We start from the raw sequence: 22,151 nt of genomic DNA, 5'->3' as shown, positions 1-22,151 counted from the left end.
TAATCAGTTTCTCATGTAAGAGTAAGGCCTTTTCTTCGATGAGCTGTAATAGATTTATTGTTGGTCAAGAGTCAATCGGTGTAGGTTTAACAGCCCCGATTACAAGCTTTAGTGACTGATTATGTAGGGTTCCCAACCTCTTCAAGACCTGACTGCCTGCCGCTATAAGTGGTTCGCAACAGTAAGTGATTATCAGTAGTATGAAGGTTTTGTAAGTAATATTTAGAATCGATCGATTACCTCCCCACAAGGATCCTGCAAGACGCTTTAAAACAGTTATCCTATTTAAAAAACGGCTCGTAACTGCATCAACATGCATCTTCCAATTTAGTTTGTTGTCAAAAGTCACTTCCAGGTAATTGAACGTGTTGGTGGGGTTAAGCGTCTCCCCTCTATACTTAAGATCTGTTGTAGGTCCTTGATGAGTGAGTGAAAAAGATTCTACAGCAGTGTTTTCCAAATTTACAATTCCAATAATTAGAAATCGTTTTTTCACCAAGATCTTAAAAATTCAAGATTCCAATTAAAAGATTACTTTTTGAAGTTGTGCGTATTAATTCTTGGAAATCTCAAAAATTTCTTAAGAGTTTTTATGGCGTCATCTGTTGAAACGAATGGAAATGTTTAAATTTGCCCATTTGGATGGCGTTTGATGAAGTTAAAAAACCTTGCAGCCAATTTCCTTACAAAATTCCTAAATAAAATGCGGGATAACCCGATTTTGCGTGGCCTTTTCGTGTCTTCATGGCTATGATACCTACTCTGTGCTAGATCCTAACATTCCTGCTGTGAAAAGTGTGAAATGAACGTTGGGTCTTAGAAATTGATATTCGAGATGGAATATTTTATAGGTTTAAAACAAAATGGACAATGATTTAAGTACAAAATAATTGATGCTACTCTTCGCGTTGTTAACGATCTTTAAAATTATTTATAAAATACATTCTGTGAAGTTGAAATCGTTGACGAAAATCTTTTCTCAAGACCGTATTAAGAAATTTTCAAACTGGGTTATCTCCCAAGATGGCTAAAATTTAAGACGATATAAGCAAAAATTTTATAATGGAAGATTTTAAAACGCTTTGGATTTTTTATGCTATTGTTAGTATTCAGATTTTTATATTATTATAATTACAAGAATTATTATTATAATTACATCATATTAAATGAATTATTTCCTTTAATTATCACAGTATAAATTCATTTTAGTCGAAATTATACTTTCTAATATTACATATTTATGAGTTCAGTAAAATTTGCTTTTGCAACTGTATCCGCTTTTCAATCAAAATCTGAATTTGTTTCGCGGGATGAAATTTGAAAAAGCATCTTAAGCGATCTCCAAGTCGACAAAGCTTCAAGCATGCCATTGACATTTCTTAAGGATATTTTTCGTAACTTCTAAAAAAAATTTTATCCTAAATATTTTAAGAGCAGGTGCTCTATTGAAGTATTTCCTACCTGAAAAAGAATTACTTCTAAATATTTTTCGTTTAAAACAATATCACTTTATGGAAATATCTTATTTAAGGGAAAAAAATATCTATTAGGGTAATGAAAAAAATTTCGTATGCGTAAAGAGAATCGGTTAAGGAAAATTAAAACGAAGAACGTTGGCAGATTAGCAAAAACATTGTTCACGGCTGTTATTCCGTAGATCAGACTATTATTTTATACATTAGGCTACTGTTCTATACATCAGGCTGATGTCCTGAAAATTAGGTTGCTATTCAATAGATCAGGCTTTTTTTTCTATGTATCAAGCTGTTGTTCTATATATCAGGATGTTATTCTATAGATTAGGTTGTTATTCTAAATATGAAACTGTTGTTCAATGCATCAGTATGTTATTCTATAGATTAGGTTGTTATACTAATATGAAACTGTTGTACAATACATCAGGATGTCATTCTATAGATCAGACTGTTTTTCTATACATCAGACTGTTGATCTATACATCAGGATGTTATTCTATAGATTAGGTCGTTATTCTACGTATTAAGCTGTTGTTCTATACATCAGGATGTTATTCTATAGATCAGGCTGTTGTTCTATACATGAGGAGGTTATTCTATGGATCAGGCTGTTATTCTAAATATCAAGGCTAATGTTCTATAATATTATAATATTATTCTATAGAGCAGACTGATATTCTTTAGATCAAGCTGCTGTTCTATAAATCAGGTTGCTATTCTATAGATCAGTCTGTTATTCTATATATCAGGCTTCTTCCATACATCTGAGGATCTATGTAATTTGCATTGTGTATTTTCCACTAATATGAGTTTCAGCTTCTACTCTTAGGAACATATTGTCAAATGCTATATTATTTTCAAAATAAATACAAATAAAATCTAACATATTAGATATAATAATGTTTATTTTTCTTCTTAAAAAAATAAAAAAGTCTTTTTAAAAAAGTAGCATTTCTTTTTTTAAAATAAACAAATAATATTTTAGAGCAAAATTTATAGTTTTTGGATTAAAAAAAATCCGGAAACTTCTTTAATACGACACGGAAGTATTAAAATTTTAAACATATTATTGATTTTAGAAGGGTTTTCTATTTAGAAATAATTTTCCACGGATAAGATAAGTGAAAGAAATGTTAAAATTTAATTGCATATAGCCGTTAAACCTTTATGATCAGTCTTTGTTGCATTCAATAACATTTATATTTATTGATATTCGAAGACCACAAAAAGTTAGTTATACTTTTAGTTTTACAAGAATTATATTATACAGATACATTTTTTTTAAAAACTAACGATATGTCCAGATAATATGAACAACTTATGAATGTTTACTTATATTTTTTAAAATGAATTTACTTTAAAAATTCAAATTTCTGATATGAAATCTCAAATGCTTCTTCTGAATATGGGATTATTTGAATTAAAAAAAATTGAATAAGAATGTGATATACAAGATGATAAAAATAAAACGAACAAACCAATCAATGAAACAGAGTAACGTGAAAATAATAAGGTGAAAATATGATTTTGAGGTAAAATAAAATTAATGAAATATATTTAAGGTAATATGGCAGAGTAAATAATAAGGCAAAACAAAATTAAATACAAAAAAAGTGCCTGCTGAAATTCTAAAATATCTGCAATTTTCACTTAATATATGAGTCAAATTTAAGATTTTTTTTTAATTTATCAATTAGACGAGACTACACTGAGAAAAAAGTATATTCAAAACTACCAGAATAAAAGTAAAATTTATCATGTTTCTGACTCTATGAGAATATTAAAAAGCTCGATAATGTTTTCCGACGATCCTTGGAAATAATATTAATTTGGTAATAATTTTGGAAAAATTAGCAATAAAATATGGTTTTATAATGTGTGATAAAGTTTTGTTAAATATGATTAGCTTTAATAATTTTGTCATAATACCTTAGAGCATGGCATAAAATGCATTTATTCGGTTAAATTTGTTTTTTAGTTTTGTATTCTTTTCTAAATGTGTAATAATAAGAACCGCAATTTTAAAAACCAGAATTTCTGGCAAACCGTTATCATATCAATGCAAAAATTATCAAATAAATACCAATAAATACCATATATTTCGGTTTTATTAATCATAATTATGTTTTTTTTACCGTAAATGTTATTATCATGGAGTAGGTTAGTTTTTCCAGAATATTTTTTTTTGTGCTATGTCAAATTTTGTGGGGATTAAACTCAAAATAAGCGAAAAGGAATGCTACTTTGTTTAAATACTTTCTTTTAAATTAAAATATTGTCAATTTACAAATGATATTTTGTGCTTAAAAGTTACATTCCAATTTATTATTCCATTTAAAAATTACATCAACGTGAAAATTAACAAATTAATGTTTTAAATATCATATATTTCGGTTTTATTAATCATAATTATAGTTTTTTTACTATAAATGTTATTATCATGGAGTAGGTTAGTTTTTCCGGAATATTTTTTTTGTGCAATGTCAAATTTTGTGGGGATTAAACTCAAATTAAGCGTAAAGGAATGCTACTTGTTTAAATACTTTCTTTTAAATTAAAATATTGTCACATTACGAATGATATTTTATGCTTAAAAGTCACATTCTAATTTATTATTCTCAACTTTGAGATTTCTCTATTTTCAACTCATTTGGTCTTTGAAAAACTTTGCACCATACGAAAAATCGAAATATCTTTTAAGTGATTCATATTTTTATTTGCTAGCAACTGGAACTCATTTTTGAACACAAAGAGAAAATCGATAATGTTCTAAATTTTTAATTTTCAATTATGCCTGCACTTACTTTTTCCTAAAGCGAACGTTGGAGAAAATAATTTCCTCTTCGAAATTCTTAGAAGTTTAGTTGTTGAAAAAATATATTGCTTCAAAATGAAATACTTTCTAAGTTGTTTTTTTTTTTTAAATTTTTTAGAGTTTTAAAAGGGAAAAATTTTTCTATTTGTAAAAATTTAAGAATCACACTTTTTAAAAGCAAGCAAAGTATTGAAGCATAATATTATTTCACCACTTGCTGCTTAAAAGCTATTTTAACTAATTGGAAACAATTCATTTGTCATTATTTTAACTTCGATTCATGATACATAAATTCAAAAAATGCATATATGATATTTACTGTAAACTGAAACTGATAAATATTTCAAAATCAGCAAATAAAATTTTTATTGTGGCAACCGACGTCATTTTATTTTGATGAAAATTTAAAACGGAAGAAAAACAAAATTTACTATTCCTTTATTAAAATTTGCAAAGAAACATCCAGGTTGCGACCGTCACAATTTACGAATCTTTTTGCTAAAACTTTCCTAAGTACCTTTTAAATAGAATTAATTTTAATTAGCAAAGAGAAACTAAGCAGCATTTAAAATTCAATTTACATTTTCAATCTTTTTTTCTTTTGAAAATACTGCGTCGAATGAGATTTATAAGATCTTGTTATTACTCTGCATTATTTTTTTAATTTCTTATTTTCCTTTCTAAAATAAACAAAGACATATATTTATGTATTTTAAAACACAGAAAGAAAAATAAGAAACATTTAAGCTCCTCCGGGCAGACATTGGATACACTTCTAGTAAATATTTGACATAGAGAACAGTTAATGTAAACACATTAAATGCGCAATGAGTTAATATATTGAAACTAAATATTTCGTTTTGTCAACACATCAAGTCACAGTGTAAATAGGACTTGTAAACATATAAACCAAAGTTAAGATTAAACGAAAAGCTCTTAAAGTTTAATTTCATAACGTTTATTTATCGTAGTACTACTACAAAAATAGCTGCAATTATTGCAATTTTGTTTAGACATTTTTGAAGGGAATTTTTAAAACTTAACCTGTCTCATGTTAGATACAGAATTATTAATTTATTAAAATTTGGTAATGATTCCATATTTAATTACATTTCACGAAAGGTTAAAATAGTCAATATTTGGAAAACTGCAGCTTCAAACCAAAAGGAATGGAAGTTATTGGCGTTATTTAGTAAATCTTATATTTGAATTTAAAAACCTGAACTTTTATATGTTAGACAGCGAAACTTGAGAATATTAAAGCTAAAATGTAAGAATTGATAACAAATTTTCATAAAAATGTAATTAAAAAAGAAACATATTAAATTTTATTTGAATATGAAATTTTAAGATTGAATATTAAGTCAAGTTTCTTCGACATTGAAAGTAATATTTTAGCATGTACAGTGCTCAAAAAAGATGGACTACCCTGATAGTCCGTTCCCTGAGTAACTTTTGATCTAATGATCCGATCTTCACGTTTTAGGACTCAATCCGAATGATTCGATGAGCGTGACCTCAAATACGCTAATTAATTAGTGCAGCAGTTATTTTAAGCTACGAAATCAGTCATAAAACCTACTTTCTTTGAATAAACATACTGTTTTTATGGATTCGGATTTCTGACCCCCAAAATATTGGGGGGTAGCCTCAATTCAAGAAATATGATCAGGAGAGTGATCCGAAGTTTGGACGCCCTCACTGTTAATGTTACTTTTTGCGTATTTCGCCATACCTCGAGATGTTTTTAAGTGAATTAAAAAGTTTTTGCTCACAGTTATAAATTTTGTTTTTCTAGAGATAATTTCATGCAAAAATACCTTTCAGTAAATACTTATGATTTTTTATTATTTTATTTAATAATGGTCAAAAAAAAATTGAATACTTTAGGCATATTAAGTAATTGAACTAAGGCATGCAATTTTTCACATAATTTTAAAGAATGTAATTTTACATGGCAAAATACAAAATTTGAGTGAAATTGGTTTCAATTCGTTTAAAAAGTTCTCGAGATATGGTAAAATACGCTAAAAGTAAAATTAGTATTAAAGGATCCAAACTTTGGATCGCATTCATGATTAAACTATTGGGACCATATTTCCCAGATTGCAGCTATCCCCTGTATTTTGTGGGTCAAAAAATCGAATTCGTTGAAAACGAGGTATGCTTATTTAGAGAAAAATGTTTTTGTGCCTTATTTTGTAACGTAAAATATTGTTTGGACCAACTAATGAGCATATTTGAGGACTCCCCCTCGGATCATTAAGATTGAGTCCTGAAATGCAAAGATCCAATTATTAGATCAAAATTTATTAAGGGAGGTCAGTTTATTTTTTGCGCACTATGCCGGGATATAAAAATTACATTGAAGTAATAACCTACAGTCAGAACAAAGAAAACCTTGCAGCATGACCAAAGTTACTACGACCTGCTTACAACATTTTTTTTCCTTTTCTTTTCACTAAATAACGCTTTTTTCGTTAAACTTAGCTACTTTTTAAAATGATTTATATTAAATATACGTAATTAGAATATATAATAACCTTAAATAATAATGATTTGTTTAGTAAGTTAATAATAATATGCAATAGTACGTTTTAGATACGCATTTACAGCAAAGCAAGACACAACGTAAATAAATCACAAATGAATGTGCATAAATTGACATACTTTAGTTTCAGTTTTATGGACAGGAACCTTCCTCTGGGTCTAAACGTCAAATGAAAGTAGAGAAGTAAGTTGACAAACCCGTGTAGAGTGGTTTAACCAATAGGGACAGAGGAACAAGTTTGGGTCAGGCAATAATAAGGAGGAGATAAGAAGCAGGTGTAAGTGGATTTGGCGGGAATGCTATGGTTCAACAGATTTGATTAAAATGGACTTCTAAATATTGGGAAATGGTGGGATTCTCCAAAGACCTTACCATTTCCCAATATTTGGAAATCTATTAACTAAATTGTTAGAATTTTTCACAATATTGAGTGACTACCAAAAATCAAGTTCCGAAGGTAAAGAGCAGTGTTGAATGATTTTAATAGAATAAAACTCAAGCCTGTCATTTGTATTCTAACTGTGTTTATAGAAGAATTCTATAGAAGAATTTTAATTTCCTGGTTTTGAACGTAAGTCGAAATTTAAGAGTAAGTCTAATTTTTCCGATCTACGTAAGACCACATTAACACGAATAGCTCAGCTGTTAATATCGCAATAGGGTCTTTAGGAATGGTGAAATTTAGTTTATAGTTATGCTACATATCACAAAGTATACCCTATTTCTAGTTGTTTTCAGACTACTATGCCTAGTCTATTTCTACTATTTCTAGTTGTTTTCAGACTAACACTGAATTCAATTATCATGAACTGTTGAATTCGATAATTTTTTCCTCGGCGATCTCATGAGTTGTTATTCTCCAGTTTGTATTAATTTTGCGTCTTTATCGGCTTAAATTGGTGTGGAACATCTTCGTACGTGTTAAGCAAAGTTTTGCAGTTAAGAAATTTTGGAAACTAATTTTGGTAGTAGCGTGTTGCCAATACATCTTCTGAATACACATCAAATAATTATCGGCTATTGTATGATTATCTCTTTAACAGCATTTTGACCTAGTGAAGATGTAAAACATGCCGAACTTTGTTTGATGCTTTGAACTTTCCATATTTGGAAGTACATTGAACAACCACTGCTTTAAATCAAGCTACTTTTTTAGAAGCAAGCCTTGCTATATCTGCTGTCAAAATATATAATGATTATGTGGCTTAAGTGTGAAATTGGCTGTGATAAAATATAAGTCCTATAATTGGAAAAAGCGAAATTACTTTCCAATCACCCCATTAATTGCTGATAATCATCAAATGATATATTTCGAAAAAAAATTTTAAAAAATTTAATGTGTTGCTTATTTTTACTACTGCATGCTGTGAAACAAATCTGCTAAATTTACAGAAAAAAACTCAGCTGTTGTGCCAGTATGAAACCGTTTATTTCACAGAAAAATACCGTTATTTAAAAATGGTCTCCTGTTTTTTAAGCAGATAATAACTGTTATTTTAACAAACAAACGCTGTTATTTTAAGAAAGAAAATAATTATGTCAGCATTGTAGTCAGTGCGAACCAAGAACAGAATTCTCATGATCAGTCAACACCGGGATTCGAACACGGGTCCCCTAAACGGAAGATGAGCGCTCTCCTCCCTGAGTCATAACCCCCCTGAACCAAGGCAGCTCTAGTGCTCCTCTAGAAAGAAAAATCTTAATTTGTATTTTTTCCAAAGATGGCGTTCCAAAGAGGCGAACCGGGTTCAAATCCCAGTCGATACGAATTCCGCATCCACAGTGCTGACGTGAAATATGCTCAGTGATAGACGGATCATGGATTAGAGTCTTCTTGGCGTCAGGCTAACCTTGGGAGGTTCTCGTGGTCTTCCTCTCCATGTAACGCAAATGCGGGTTAGCTCCATAAAAAAGTACTCCACGGAGTCAAAATTTCTCCCAACACTCGATCCAGGAGTTCTCTTGTCTTCTGGATTGGGTTCAACATTACAAGGCTACGGAGTTGAACATTAGTAGTCGTAAACCCATAAAATTGAGTCGGCTGTTCAACGACGGTTATAAAAAAAAATCTTACTTATTGAAATTATGTTTTAGTGTAAAAACATTTAAAACTATATTGCCCCACCCTTATAAAAATGCCTGGCATTTTAATTTAATATTATCTAAAATTATATCTAAATTCAGATAATAATCAGGTAGAGTATTTATTCAACAATGAAGTTGAATCTTAATATTATTTATGCGATGTTCAAAATCATAAAATAATTGCTAAAAGGTAAGATCAAGTATAAAATATATTCTTAAAATAACTTAAAGAAGAGTAGAGTTACAGTAAGCGAAACTGCTTGGACAACACTAGATTTTGAATTAACAGTTTTAATCCGTTTATGATTAGAGAGTAAAACAGAGAAAAACTGTTTTGTGTGAAACATCTTTAAATTGACAAATATAGGAGAAAGCCTGTTAGAAAAACGGGAATTTTTCGCAATGCGCAGGTATATCTGTACTCACCTGTAAAATCTGTATTTATCTTTAAATAGTTTCTTCTGTAAAAAAAATTCTGTAGAATTTACTGTTATATTTTACAGGTTATAAAAAAAATTAAGTCAATACTTGACAACAATCAAAATTTTGTAGGTCATTTAGTAACGAAACATTTTCTAAACGCATAATTGAACATGTGCTTCTCCTCTTTTCCATCACCTTTGATTAGTATCATCAATACAAAATATTAGATTTAAATCATTCAAATATTAGGAGGACTGGAAACTAATGTCGTTTCGGCACAAAAATATTCGTTAGTCTTTAAAACCAATTCATTTTTCTTTTCATCCATTTCGATTTATTTTCGATCTTGCATTGACAGGTTGTTGCGAACGAGGGTGAATGTATTATTGATTAAAAATAAAATCTTGATAACAAATATCAAATGCACCGAAACGACGCTACTTTCCGGTCCCCCTAATGGAAAGAAAATTGAGAAATATCATTAAAACTTCAGCTTCCTAGACGAGGTTAAATTGATTGGTAGTAAAAATTTGCAACTTGAGTAAAACAGACAATTTTATTATCAATAAAATTAATCCAGCAATTTCAAATGGCTCAACTTATCACTCAAAGTAATTTTAAAAACTTGTCAAAACGTTAAGGAACGAGGTGAATACCTGTAAAGTTTCAACAGATTTCTCTTTTGTAAAACTAAAGACTTTTGTAAATTTAAAGTTCTTAAAGGAATTACGCTTTGCATGAAGAAGCATCAAGTGTTGTAAAAGCGCTATTCAATCAAAATTTCTTAAAGAAGTGTCCTTCCAAAGTGGAGATTTAATAACTTTATAAAATGAACGCTTGTAATCGTTGTTTTGATACCACAGTGTTGAAAAGTTTCTCGAAGTAATTACAAGTTTTAATAAGATCTTTAGGATTGCAAGATTTTTAAAGGAGTAATATCTTCCCTTTTCTTGTCTTAAAACATGTCATTCACGGTATTAGTCGTCTGCAACTGCATAGATTTTTTTTGGGGGGGAGGGGAGGGGCATTCAATTTTTATTTTTAACGTGATTACGCTCTTGTCCAATTATTTTATTTTATTTCAATTTTAAATAATTTATAAGGTATTTAAAAAGACTTTTGTTGTAAGTCTCGTGAACTGATGTTCACAAGATTCTTGTTTTTTTTTTTTTTTTTTTTTTTTTTTTTTTTTTGCTTTTTTCTTAGATCAACCAATAAAAACAGAAAACAGAAAACTTTTTTGTATCTAGCATCGAACAAATTTTTCTAGATGGTGAACTCTTTGACTTAAACGCGTTTAAATGGAAATTTAATTTCTATCAATTAATGATTCGTCAAGCTTTCATGGTATTTTTGTTTTTACCTCACCTTTCTACCTCGATGAGTAAAACTTTACCTTTTTTTTTAACAAAAATTCTAAACATATACGTTTAGGGCTCTTATTAAGGAGCATTTTATATAAGCCGACAAGCTTTGGAGATTTATTGAAAGGAAAATAGTGTTTTACAAATTGTGATTAAATGTAACTAGGTATTTGTGCTTCTAAAAAATTATTGAATTCTATTTTTTCGATACGGAGAAAAACATTCGGAAAAAATTACTTTACTAAAGAATAATGACATTTCTGGTTTTAAAAAAAAAAGAAGAAGAAAAACATAATTCTGGTTAATAAAACAAAACGTATGGTATTTAAACCATTTATTTGGTGGTAATCTTACCGTTCATAAGGTCAGCTTACTAGAAATTCCGGTTTTTCAAAATTATAGTCCTTATTATAGGTCCTTATAATAAATGCGAACTTGAAAGTATCTTCATCGAATAACGAGTGTACAAATTGCAAATTGTAACTCGGTGACCCGATGTCACAGTTATACTGGATAATGAATAGCTACACTATAGGAAAACAGTTTATTGATGCTTCACGTAGAGAAAAATCTAGTTAAATTACCGTACTGTATAATAAAGACAATTAAGAAAAGTTTTAAAAAAATAATAGTTCTTCTGATATTAAAACTAATTCATGCGGAACTGTACTGTATTAAAATGTACTGTATTAAAACCATTCATGCGGAAATTTTTCCGTAGATCTGGCAACCTTTTATCTGAAATTATAATTTATATTACCAGACATTTAGTAAAAAATGCAAAACCTGAAAGTAAATTTAACTGAATAAATGGTTCTAATGCTATGCTAAGGTATTATGATAAAGTAACCACATTTTACCCACGTTACCATAATTTTGTAAAACCGTATTTCATTGTTAATCTTACCAAAAGTGCTTCATAAAAATTACCGAGCTTTTTCATAGAGCCAGAAACACGGTAAATTTTACCATGTTCTGGTAGTTTTGACCATCCTTTTCTTCTCAGTGCAAATACATGTGTATTACATTACATACCTTACACATGATGCGAGTTTGTTCAATCTACATAATCCCCGCTCCCCTAGCATGACATAACTGTAAGAATTTTGTTAGAGCCAAAATAGTTTAAGCTGCTCAAGTGTAAGTTAACTTTTGTGGTATTCTACTTAAATTTCAGTCGAAAATTGTTCTTATTTTTTTTCTTCCTTGCAGTCGAAGTTTGCCGTTGCCTGCGTATGGTAATGCTGGACGTTCCCACTGCTGCCAACCAAGGAGAATCAATAGAGCTATCATGTATATATGAATTAGAAAATGACAGGTTGTACTCCATAAAATGGTACAAGAACGACGTTGAGTTTTACAGATATGTGCCAAATGATTGGCCACCCGGTCAATTCCTGCCACTTCCTGGAGTCAAAGTTGACGTATGTTGAAATATTATATCCATTATTTTCCTTCATTACTAGAATTTAATATTTAAAATTGAAATAAAAAGTATTATGAATGTACACTCATGGACAAAAAAATTAGCGCACCAAGAAGAGTCTTCAAAATGAAGCGAAATTTCACATACGTAATGACTGCTTTGATATAAGTAAACGATTAGAAAATCAAGGATTATCGTTTTTCTTTGATTTTCTAATCATTTACTTATATCACAGTAGTCATTACGTATGTAAAATTTCGTTTCATTTTGAAGACTCCTTCTTGGTGCTCTAATTTTTTTGTCCATGAGTTTATTATGTGTAAATACAATAAACCAGATATCAATGCATTTCTGTAATTAATTTAAATTGGATAACAAAATAACTATCGATAGTAAATTGTTCATCTCAATGTTCGCAAATTTATTTCTCCCTGAGGTTCTCAATACTTTGGTTTTATATGAAAGCTATCTTGGCACGGTCAAAAACTATTGGCAGTTTAAATTTAAAAAAATGATTCAACCTATTACAGGTTAAAACCCATCCAATAGAAGACTGAAGGTTACTGAAAAAAATCATGGTTTCCATACTAGCGCGCAAGTTTGCCATATGACAAACATTTCCGTGTGCTTTTTTAGCATGGCATTTGTCAAAAAGCCTAGTAACCGCCTGTCGTATGCCTAGTACCATGAAAGAATTGTGATAAAATTACCGCACTCTACAGCAAAGATATTTCGGATAAAATAAAACAACAGAATTTCTAGTAATAAAAACAAAATATGTACCGATATTTAAACCATTCATGTGGTAACGGTTTCCGTTCATATGGTAACGGCTTACCGGAAATTCCGGCTTTCAAAATTTTAGTTTTTATAACCGTACTTTTAGTAAAAAGTATAAAACTGAAAAGTAAATTTAACCGAATAAATGGATTTTATACCATGCTCTAAGGCATCATGATAAAATTACCAAATTTTACCACACATCATAGAAACAATATTTTATGGGTAATTTTACTAAAATCCTTTCCAAAGCACTTCGGTAAAAATTACCAAGCTTTTTAATCTTCCCATAAAGCCAGAAACCATATTCCATATTCTGATAGTACCACACTTTGGTCTGGTAAGTATATTCCCTTTTAGTGAACACATTAAAAGAAACGCATATCTTAGGATCTATAATTTTTTGCCAAACGCTAAATGATGGAAAAGTGAATTTATAATTGAAAATACTGTAGAAAGTCGTAGTGATGTAATTTTTACAAAGCCGATTTTAAAACTTCTACATAATTAATTTTTAAAAAAATATATATTTTTTTGTGATTTCATTATTCATTGTTAAAAATTTTATTTTTAAGTAATCTGAATCGATAAATCTAACATGATATTTACAGATTAAGCATAATTGATATTTTGAAATATACCAAGTTCTGCAAAAGTTTAGCATTAGATGTAAAAGAAGAATGTAAACAAAATGCTATAATGTTTTTTTTTTCTTTTTTGAGATAATTGAATAGCTAACTACAAAATTACAATTTATAATAGTATAAACATTAAGAGTCTTTAAAAAATTTTGAATGATAATATCGTTTTTCTAATCATTTATCCAGTTTATCCCCCTTTTGGAAATTTTTATCCATACGAAATGAAAAATATTGTTCACACTTAACTCAATAAAAATAAAGTTTTATAAGACAAATTTTAAATAAATTCAAACTTCTATACATAAGTTTCCACAACCCATTATACACGATGCCTGAAATCTATTGTTTAGTACACGAAGCCTTGTCTTGTTTTGAATTTGATGGCGTACGCGCTTTATTTGGACATCATCATGCTTTTCAACTGTGTTCAAGAGTAATAGTAAACAGTACGCATGCGTCGTCATTGCTTGCGTTGCTCTGGCGACCGCTGCTATTTGATAATTTTTTTAGAATACTTTTTTTTCACTTTTAAATTTTGTTATGCATTAAGTAGGTGAGTTTACTTTTGAGATATGTGACCAGACATATCCCATAAATACTTCTTGAGTTGTGAATAAAAGAGAATTTCATCATTTGAACGATATTTTTTTGTTTTCATTGTTTTAATTAAGAATCTGAAACTCTAACCAACAGTTCATACTGGATCGTTTTCAATACTAATTCAGGTGAATATCACAAATAAAGAGGGTCCCAAATTGATTGACGCGGTCCCAAAGGTTAGAGTTCAAGCAAGAAAAAAAAAACGATGCCAATGGTAACCTGTGATCGCCTTGCGGCAATCACAATTTTTTAATTTATTTATCTATCTTTTGTCAAGAAATGTTTAAATAAAAGACTTTTCTTTCTCATTAGAATTAGATCAATGCCATATTCCAAATGTCATACTTTACAATGCGCATTCTTTTACAATGCTTTCTCTAAATCAAAAGAATCGTCACTACAGATACAAATTGTTCACCTCACCAAAAAGCTTGATAATAATCACTATTGCGTGACTTGAGTCTTGCAAATTGGCTTTAATGAATCATTATTCCGCTTCGTTCTGAAATTTAGCTTAAGCGTTTTCTTTCGTTGAAAATAGTAACTAATTTCATTAAATGTATCATTTGTTTGTTTCTAGTTTTGGTTCTTTTCTCCAGGTTGTGTTACAGAGCACGTATGATATTGCATTGTTGTGAGAAATTAAATATAGTTTTAACCCTTTAATGGGCCGTGGGAAGTATATTTCCAACGGACTTCATTAACTTTTAGCTGTCACGAGGAAGTTATTTTTATACTTATGATTTGTGCCACCATCTGCTAACAACTTCAAGAAATATTTAAAAAAATGAAGGGCTTTACTTACATAAAAGTGGGTAACAGTAAAGGTTAGTGAGGGGTTAAAAAAAAGGCCATGGAGAGCTATTTTGTCTTATACACTATGTGTTAGTTCTTTGATCATTTCTCATCGAGTTCATTGCAATTATATACACAGAGCTCATAAATTTGGCTATGGAACATCCAAGTTGTAAATATGTAACGGTAATGGCTATGGCAAATTAGGCCCATAGGGCCCATACTCCAACTTGAAAACAAGTGGAAAATTTAGAAGTTAAAACAGGTACAAAAAATCTTAAAGCACAGCAAGCTAAAAGTAACGACGTAAATGGCCAATAGAAAATCACAGTAGAAAGTCAATGGCCTACAGAAAATAAATTGGTAAATTTAGTTGTTGAATACCCATGACGGCAGCGAGTCTAGAAATTTCTTAATTTACAAAGATAAATTTTAAGGTCATGAAATATCACGTTAAAAGATTTTGTCTACTTTAAGGCTGATATAAAGGTATAGATTACTTAAATTTAAATTTAAGTAAAGTTAAAATGTAATAATTATTGCGAAGAACACATTTGATTCTAAAAGAATTTCTTTAATTTAAATATGTCTTTCTTTCTGGATTAGAGATATGTTTGAATTAGCAATCGAATTTGGCACAAATGACATATTATAAGTTATAAGTTATATTTTATTAAAAATACTGCAGATTGTTGTGTTAAAATAGATAACACTTCTGTATTGATTGCGTACTTATAAATAACATAATCCCTTTCTTCACTTATGAGCCTGGAGGACCCACGTAAAGACCTCAAACTTATAGAAGACACCAAAGCCATGTGGAGTAGCAACTATAATATAAATTGGATTAAAGCACACTCAGGCATTGAAGGGAATGAAGAGGCCGACTGGGTTGCTAAGGAAGCCACTAAGCTTGGCCAGATTGATTTTGAGATCCCGGGTGAAAAATGCGAAATTAAATCTTACATTAAGAACATTACTTTTAACCGCTGGAGAAATGACTGGAGGTCTAGTGACAAGGGAAGACAAACCTATAAATTTTTTAAAGACCCAAGCATAAAGCGCCTGCAGGCCAATTTTTATTTAAACCAGCTCCTTACTGGCCACGGAGTGTTCGGGACCTATCAACAAAAATATTTCAAAAAATCAGCTTCATGCAATTACTGTGGAGTGAGACAGGACATTGATCATCTACTTAAGCACTGTCCAAGATTCCGGGCACTTCGTGGAACCCACATGAATAATTGCGAAGAGGAACATCAATTCTTCGCTATATTGACCTGCAGGAAAATTGTGACTCAAATTATTAAACAAACCCTCGAGGACATTCTAGCCCCAGATCAACTGGCCCCAGTCATGAACCAACAATAGAGCATGTCATCGTTAATTTTTACTAATCAACTTTTAGCCTTACATTTTGAATTTTTATCTACTTTTGATTTTAGACTTCATAGACTTCTAGTCAGACTTTTACTTTTAGACATTTACTATTTGGACTTTTAGCTTTCATTGATTTTAGTTTTGAGATTTTTTATCTCTTGTTTCCTTATTATTATAATCATTTAATTCTCGACATTTACACCGGCGCTATTGGGTTTCATTGCCTTTAACACATGTTTTTAATTGTCAAACTTTATTGTTAATCCACTTTTAACTGATCACCACCACTGTCATTTGGCGAAATTTTACTGTAACTTTAGTTTTTAGAGAAATTTTATTGTAATAATTTTACTTTTATCTCCGTATACCCCCCTGGGGTGGGTCGGAGTTCAACCTTCTTATTATAAATAACATAAAAAGTTTTCCTCCAAATGAATTTTTATCACTGAAAACATTTCATGGTTTTCGCTGCAAAATTTTTTTTTGTTTTCGTGTTTATTGTTTTAAAATATTTATTTAAACATATTCATTGATAAATAAATTGCTTTTTTTTCTTATTGTTTCTAATTACACTTGGGAAGATGCGGACACCTGTATTACACCTGTGCTTAATATAATTAATGTGTAAAAAAATAAGAATTTAGACCATTATTAATTTCAATGCATGATACTGAAACATAATTCAGTTTAAATAAATACTTTAAAGAATTGATGATTTCACAAGTAGACAATTGGAAGAAAAAATTATAAGTGTTCAATGACTAAATTTTTTTTATTCATAGAAAATTTTACGTTTATAGATAATTTTAAAAATTATGAATTTTATCAATTTAATGAAAATCATGGATCTTTATCAAAAATTTAAATATCGAATTGTAAAATGTAAGAATACTAAAGAAAAATTCACTTTAGAATATCAAAACGCACTCTTCCATTCTGTGAAAACAGCTTTATTAATAAAAATGTATGTATTGGTCACTGTACATTCAGCTTTCTGAACTTATTTTCTAAGAAAATGCAAATGGATCACACATATACACACGCACTTTTAACACTAAAAATATCATGTCAAAATTTGACAATATCGTCATACGGTAATTAACATACAGCTATTAAATTTCAAAATGGCCGATTCACGCTATTCGTCGAAAATGACGTCACTACGTGTGCGAAGGGCGATATGTATCGGCTAGTGAAAACTTGACTTTGAATACAGATTTCGTTTTCTCATGTGGACTTACTTCATTCTTGTAAAGATTTACATAATATCAGTATTAGGTCTTATTTCCATGACTTTGACTTGAATAGAAATTATCACAAAATTGTGCGAATTGTAAATAGTATTTTCATTTTCAACTATTAAAAGAGATATTTATTTAGTCGTATGCATTATAATATTTGAACAGTAGTGTTTTGACTATTTTTCTTGTCATCAGTGCCTTTTGAAATTCAGTAAATAACATTATTGTTTTCTATTGAACAAACATTTCTTTCAGTTAAATAAAAAAATGTGAAATATTAAGTTGAAAAACAAATTTGAAAATTAATATAGTTATATATCTTGAGACAATAATAAAAGTAGAAGTAAATTATTAAATAAAAATAAAGAAAATCAAAAAGTAACTCGTTTAAGGTCAACATTTTCGAAAATTTTAAAATATCGCTTCAACGCAAATCGATATTTACCATCACGTTTCCCACAAGTAGTAATGTCATTTTCGACCAATAGCGGCCACTTTGAAATTTAATCGCTTATCGGTTGAAGCGTTGGTACGCGAAGACTTTGCCCACCTTTCCAAATGGACTACTTTTTACCTATTTTAAAAATGGCATTACATTGAAACAATATAACAGAAATTATCTGAAAGAGAGTCTACAGAGAAATCAAAACAGGTATTTTCTGATATCTCTTAACGAGAATTCAGTTATTGGCTATCGAAGTGGTCTACAGGTGGCGTAGAGCAGAACTCTTTACCTATGGCAACATTTCACATGTTTTTACCATTAGCGTGTGGAGAGTCATATGAGAAGGAAGTACGTTAGTTTCTGTCTTGATTTTAAAATAGATTGAAATCTTTTAGGTTAGGTAACATCATGGAACAGAAAACTACATTGAACATAGTTCTAAGAGAAAGCGTCGGAAAAATTTAAAAAAATATTTTTGACAATTAAATATGAAAAATATTAAAAGGGAAAATATCGTAGTACATTCCTGCACAATTGAGAAGAGGAGGAGAGGGGAGAGTCAAAGCATGGAACCAATCTTCTCACCAGATGGCGTATTTGAGCGTTGCGATCGCAAATATGCGTTTGAACAAGAATTTACGTAATTTAACATAGATTCTTATTTTTCTCGCGGTATTTTAACAGACATTTTGTACAGTGTAGTACTCCGTTTTTATTTTGTAGCTGTCAAAGTCCGGGAGGAGGTCAGTTTTTCTTCGAAATGTGGATCTCAACAGTACAGGAACATACCGCTGCGAAGTATCCGCCGAAGCGCCTTCTTTCCAATCAGTAGAAGCAGAAAGAGAACTAAACGTCATGGGTGAGTCACATAATTGAATGGCTTACTTTATTGTATTTTAATGTATTTTTTCTTCTATATCTATATTTATATTTCTTCCAGGCAAAGCATGTAAATCATAATTTTTGCATCAGGTTGAACTATACTAGCGTCCAAGTTAATCCATCTTAAATTGCACGATACTATGATTCAACTTATACAAAAAAAAAATATTAGTACCTAACAAACGTATTATGAGTATCGATCATGAGTACTGAAGCATATTATGGATACTTAAACGAAAAACGTATTATGAGTACCGATTTTATATTTATCATTTGCATTAAACGATGTGTAACATTTGGCCTGACGTTCTTGACGAAATTCGTATCTTTTAACAAGTGAAAATAGTGCGATAGTGGTGCAAGTTTTAACGGTGTTATGAATACAGATTTATCACTTATTTGTGTTAATCGATTTGTAAGATTAGGCCTAATGCTTTTGACGAACTTCGCATACTCGAACAAATTATAATAGTGATAGCAGGTTTTAACGGTGTTATGAAAACCAATTTTTTACTTATTATTTGCATTCATAGATGTGTAACATTAGGCCTAATTCTTCTAACGAAATTCTTATCCCTAAACATAACAATAACAATAGTGAAACAAGTTTTAATGGTATTATGAGTACTGATTTCATATTTATCATTTGTATTAATCGATGTGTAAGTTCAGACCTAATGCTTTTGTGGAAATTCATATCCTCAAACAAATGGTGATGCAAATTTGATGGTATTATGAAGGCCTATTTTATACTTATCATTTGCATTGATGGATGTATAACATTAAATTTACTTCTTTTGACGAAATTCTTATCCCCGAACAAATGACGATAGTAATAGAAGTTTGAACTCTATTATGAGTACCGATTTCATACTTATCATTTGTATCAATCGATGCGTAAAATTAGGCTTAATGTTTTTCACTAACTTTTTTTATTAAACGAAGAAAATTTGGTTAATTTTTTACTATATTCACAAATATTTTTGTATAAGGTGTTTTCATCTACCATTTTATAATACTTATCTCTTTTGATTGCAATATTTTTATAAACTTATTCCTCCAAGCATAAGCATGCTATATGCTAGGCATAAGCATTATACATAAGATAATAATAACCAGAATAATAGCTGTGATAGAATTCGATGAATAGATACCACTAGTTGATCCGTTGCTGTTTTGTGAGAAGCCAGGAGAGCTGTATTAATATCACCTTACTTTTGAGTGCTGATCATGAGAGCTGTCACGGTCGTGGTTGCTCCTGTGTTACCATTAGCATTCGAGTGTATGCAGGCTGATGCTGTGTGTGATCGACAGTGAATAGGTACACTGCGAGGAGGGGGATAACGTCGCAGTCACAAGTAGCAAGTCAACTGTTCAATATGGACCATTCATCGAAGTAGGCGTGTTTAGATCGAAGTGGGCGTTTTGCCAAGGTAGACGTTTTCACATCACGTCCGGGTCACCAATGTGGGGCGTATGTCATCTACAATGCCAACCTTCATCTATGAAAAGTTACCCCAACATAGAATCGAGTTAACATGTCTTATATACCAGTGAATTTGAATTATATTTTTGTAGTGATACATTGCACACNTTCACTAACTTTTTTTATTAAACGAAGAAAATTTGGTTAATTTTTTACTATATTCACAAATATTTTTGTATAAGGAGTTTTCATCTACCATTTTATAATACTTATCTCTTTTGATTGCAATATTTTTATAAATTTATTCCTCCAAGCATAAGCATGCTACATGCTAGGCATAAGCATTATACATAAGATAATAATAACCAGAATTATAGCTGTGATAGAATTCGATGCATAGATACCACTAGTTGATTCGTTGCTGTTTTGTGAGAAGCCGGGAGAACTGTATTAATATCACTGTACTTTTGAGTGTTGATCATGAGAGCTGTATTAAGTTCACGGTCGTGGTTGCTCCTGTGTTACCATTAGTAGTCGAATGTATGCAGGCTGACGCTGTGTGTGATCGAGAGTGAGTAGGTACAGTGCCTGGAGGGGGATAATGTCGCAGTCACAAGTAGCAAGTCAACTGTTCAATATGGACCATCCATCGAAGTAGGCGTGTTTAGATCGAAGTGGGCATTTTGCCAAGGTAGACGTTTTCACATCACGTCCGGGTCACCAATGTGGGGCGTATGTCATCTACAATGTCAACCTTAATCTATGAAAAGTTACCCCAACATAGAATCGAGTTAACATGTCTTATATACCAGGGAATTTGAATTATATTTTTGTAGTGATAGATACATTGCACACATATTAATATTTGCATAGAAATAATATTGATAGTTTCCGAGAATTCGGTGAACATTTTAATAGAGTTAAAATCTTAAGTCGAAGTTCAATTCTCAGAAAAGTCCTGAGTCTGAATTAGAGTTCGAGTAGAATATCTCAACTACCGATTTCACAACTGATTAAGAATTCAAAAAATGTATGTTTATTCAGAGAAAGTAGATTTTTGGGTCTGATTTATGCAATTTGAAATATCGTCTCCAAAAATTAATCTTTATTTGTGAAGTGTGACCCTTACGTCAATTAATCCTAGTACGTGAAAATCCGATCATTAAATCAAAAATTATTTAAGTTGTTCGCTTTTCTATTTTGCGCACTGTATACTCAATCATTTAAACGTTTATTATAGTTGGACATTGGTTATAGTTCAGTACTTTTCATTCTAATTGTTGCTTGTTGTTAAATATTATATCAAATTATACTAGGGGGCTCCGCCCCCTGCTCGCTACGCTCGCCAACCCCCAGAACTGCTTCGCAGTTCCACTACATATTGCTTCGCAATCTTATAAAAACATTTTAACAAATTTAAATTTTAAAATAAAAATGCCAGATATTGAAATCAATTACTTAATGAAATTTATACACTTCTCTGCCCCCTTCACAATTTGATTATCTTTTCTTCATGTAGCTGAGAAATTTGGAGCTGTAGCAGAGAATATATCTCAATAAGAAATGCTTTCCCGTTTAGAATTCCGCCATTCATTTCTCTGACGTCTGCCAGAGATATTTCGACGCCTGATAGCAGGCATTTTATTTAGGCAGCAGGCACTAAATAAATAAAAATAGAACTAAATAACTAAGATATCGTTTTAAATCTCAAATCAAAATAATTGTTTGTAGAAAGTTTGTTTTGGTTTGAATATTCGCACGTTTGTTTTGGTTTGAATATTCGCACGATGCCATTGCCATTCTATTGTAACGAAACAAAAAA

General features: G+C 30.4%; 1 protein-coding gene across 2 annotated transcripts in view; it reads left to right on the top strand.

Moving 5' to 3' along the window:
- Positions 1-22,151, top strand: part of LOC107450310 (cell adhesion molecule 1) — a 187,433-nt gene that overhangs the window by 101,659 nt on the left and 63,623 nt on the right. For both annotated transcript variants that reach the window (XM_016066071.3, XM_016066072.3), the window contains exons 2-3: positions 11,926-12,137; positions 18,745-18,880. In XM_016066071.3, coding sequence (XP_015921557.2) covers positions 11,926-12,137; positions 18,745-18,880 — 348 coding nt within the window. The remainder of the gene's footprint in view (positions 1-11,925; positions 12,138-18,744; positions 18,881-22,151) is intronic.

The sequence above is a fragment of the Parasteatoda tepidariorum genome, chromosome 5 (genome assembly GCF_043381705.1).
Source record: "Parasteatoda tepidariorum isolate YZ-2023 chromosome 5, CAS_Ptep_4.0, whole genome shotgun sequence".
NCBI classification, from domain to species: domain Eukaryota; kingdom Metazoa; phylum Arthropoda; class Arachnida; order Araneae; family Theridiidae; genus Parasteatoda; species Parasteatoda tepidariorum.
Note: the sequence above shows the minus strand (reverse complement) of the source record. Positions and strands in the feature narration are given on the sequence as shown.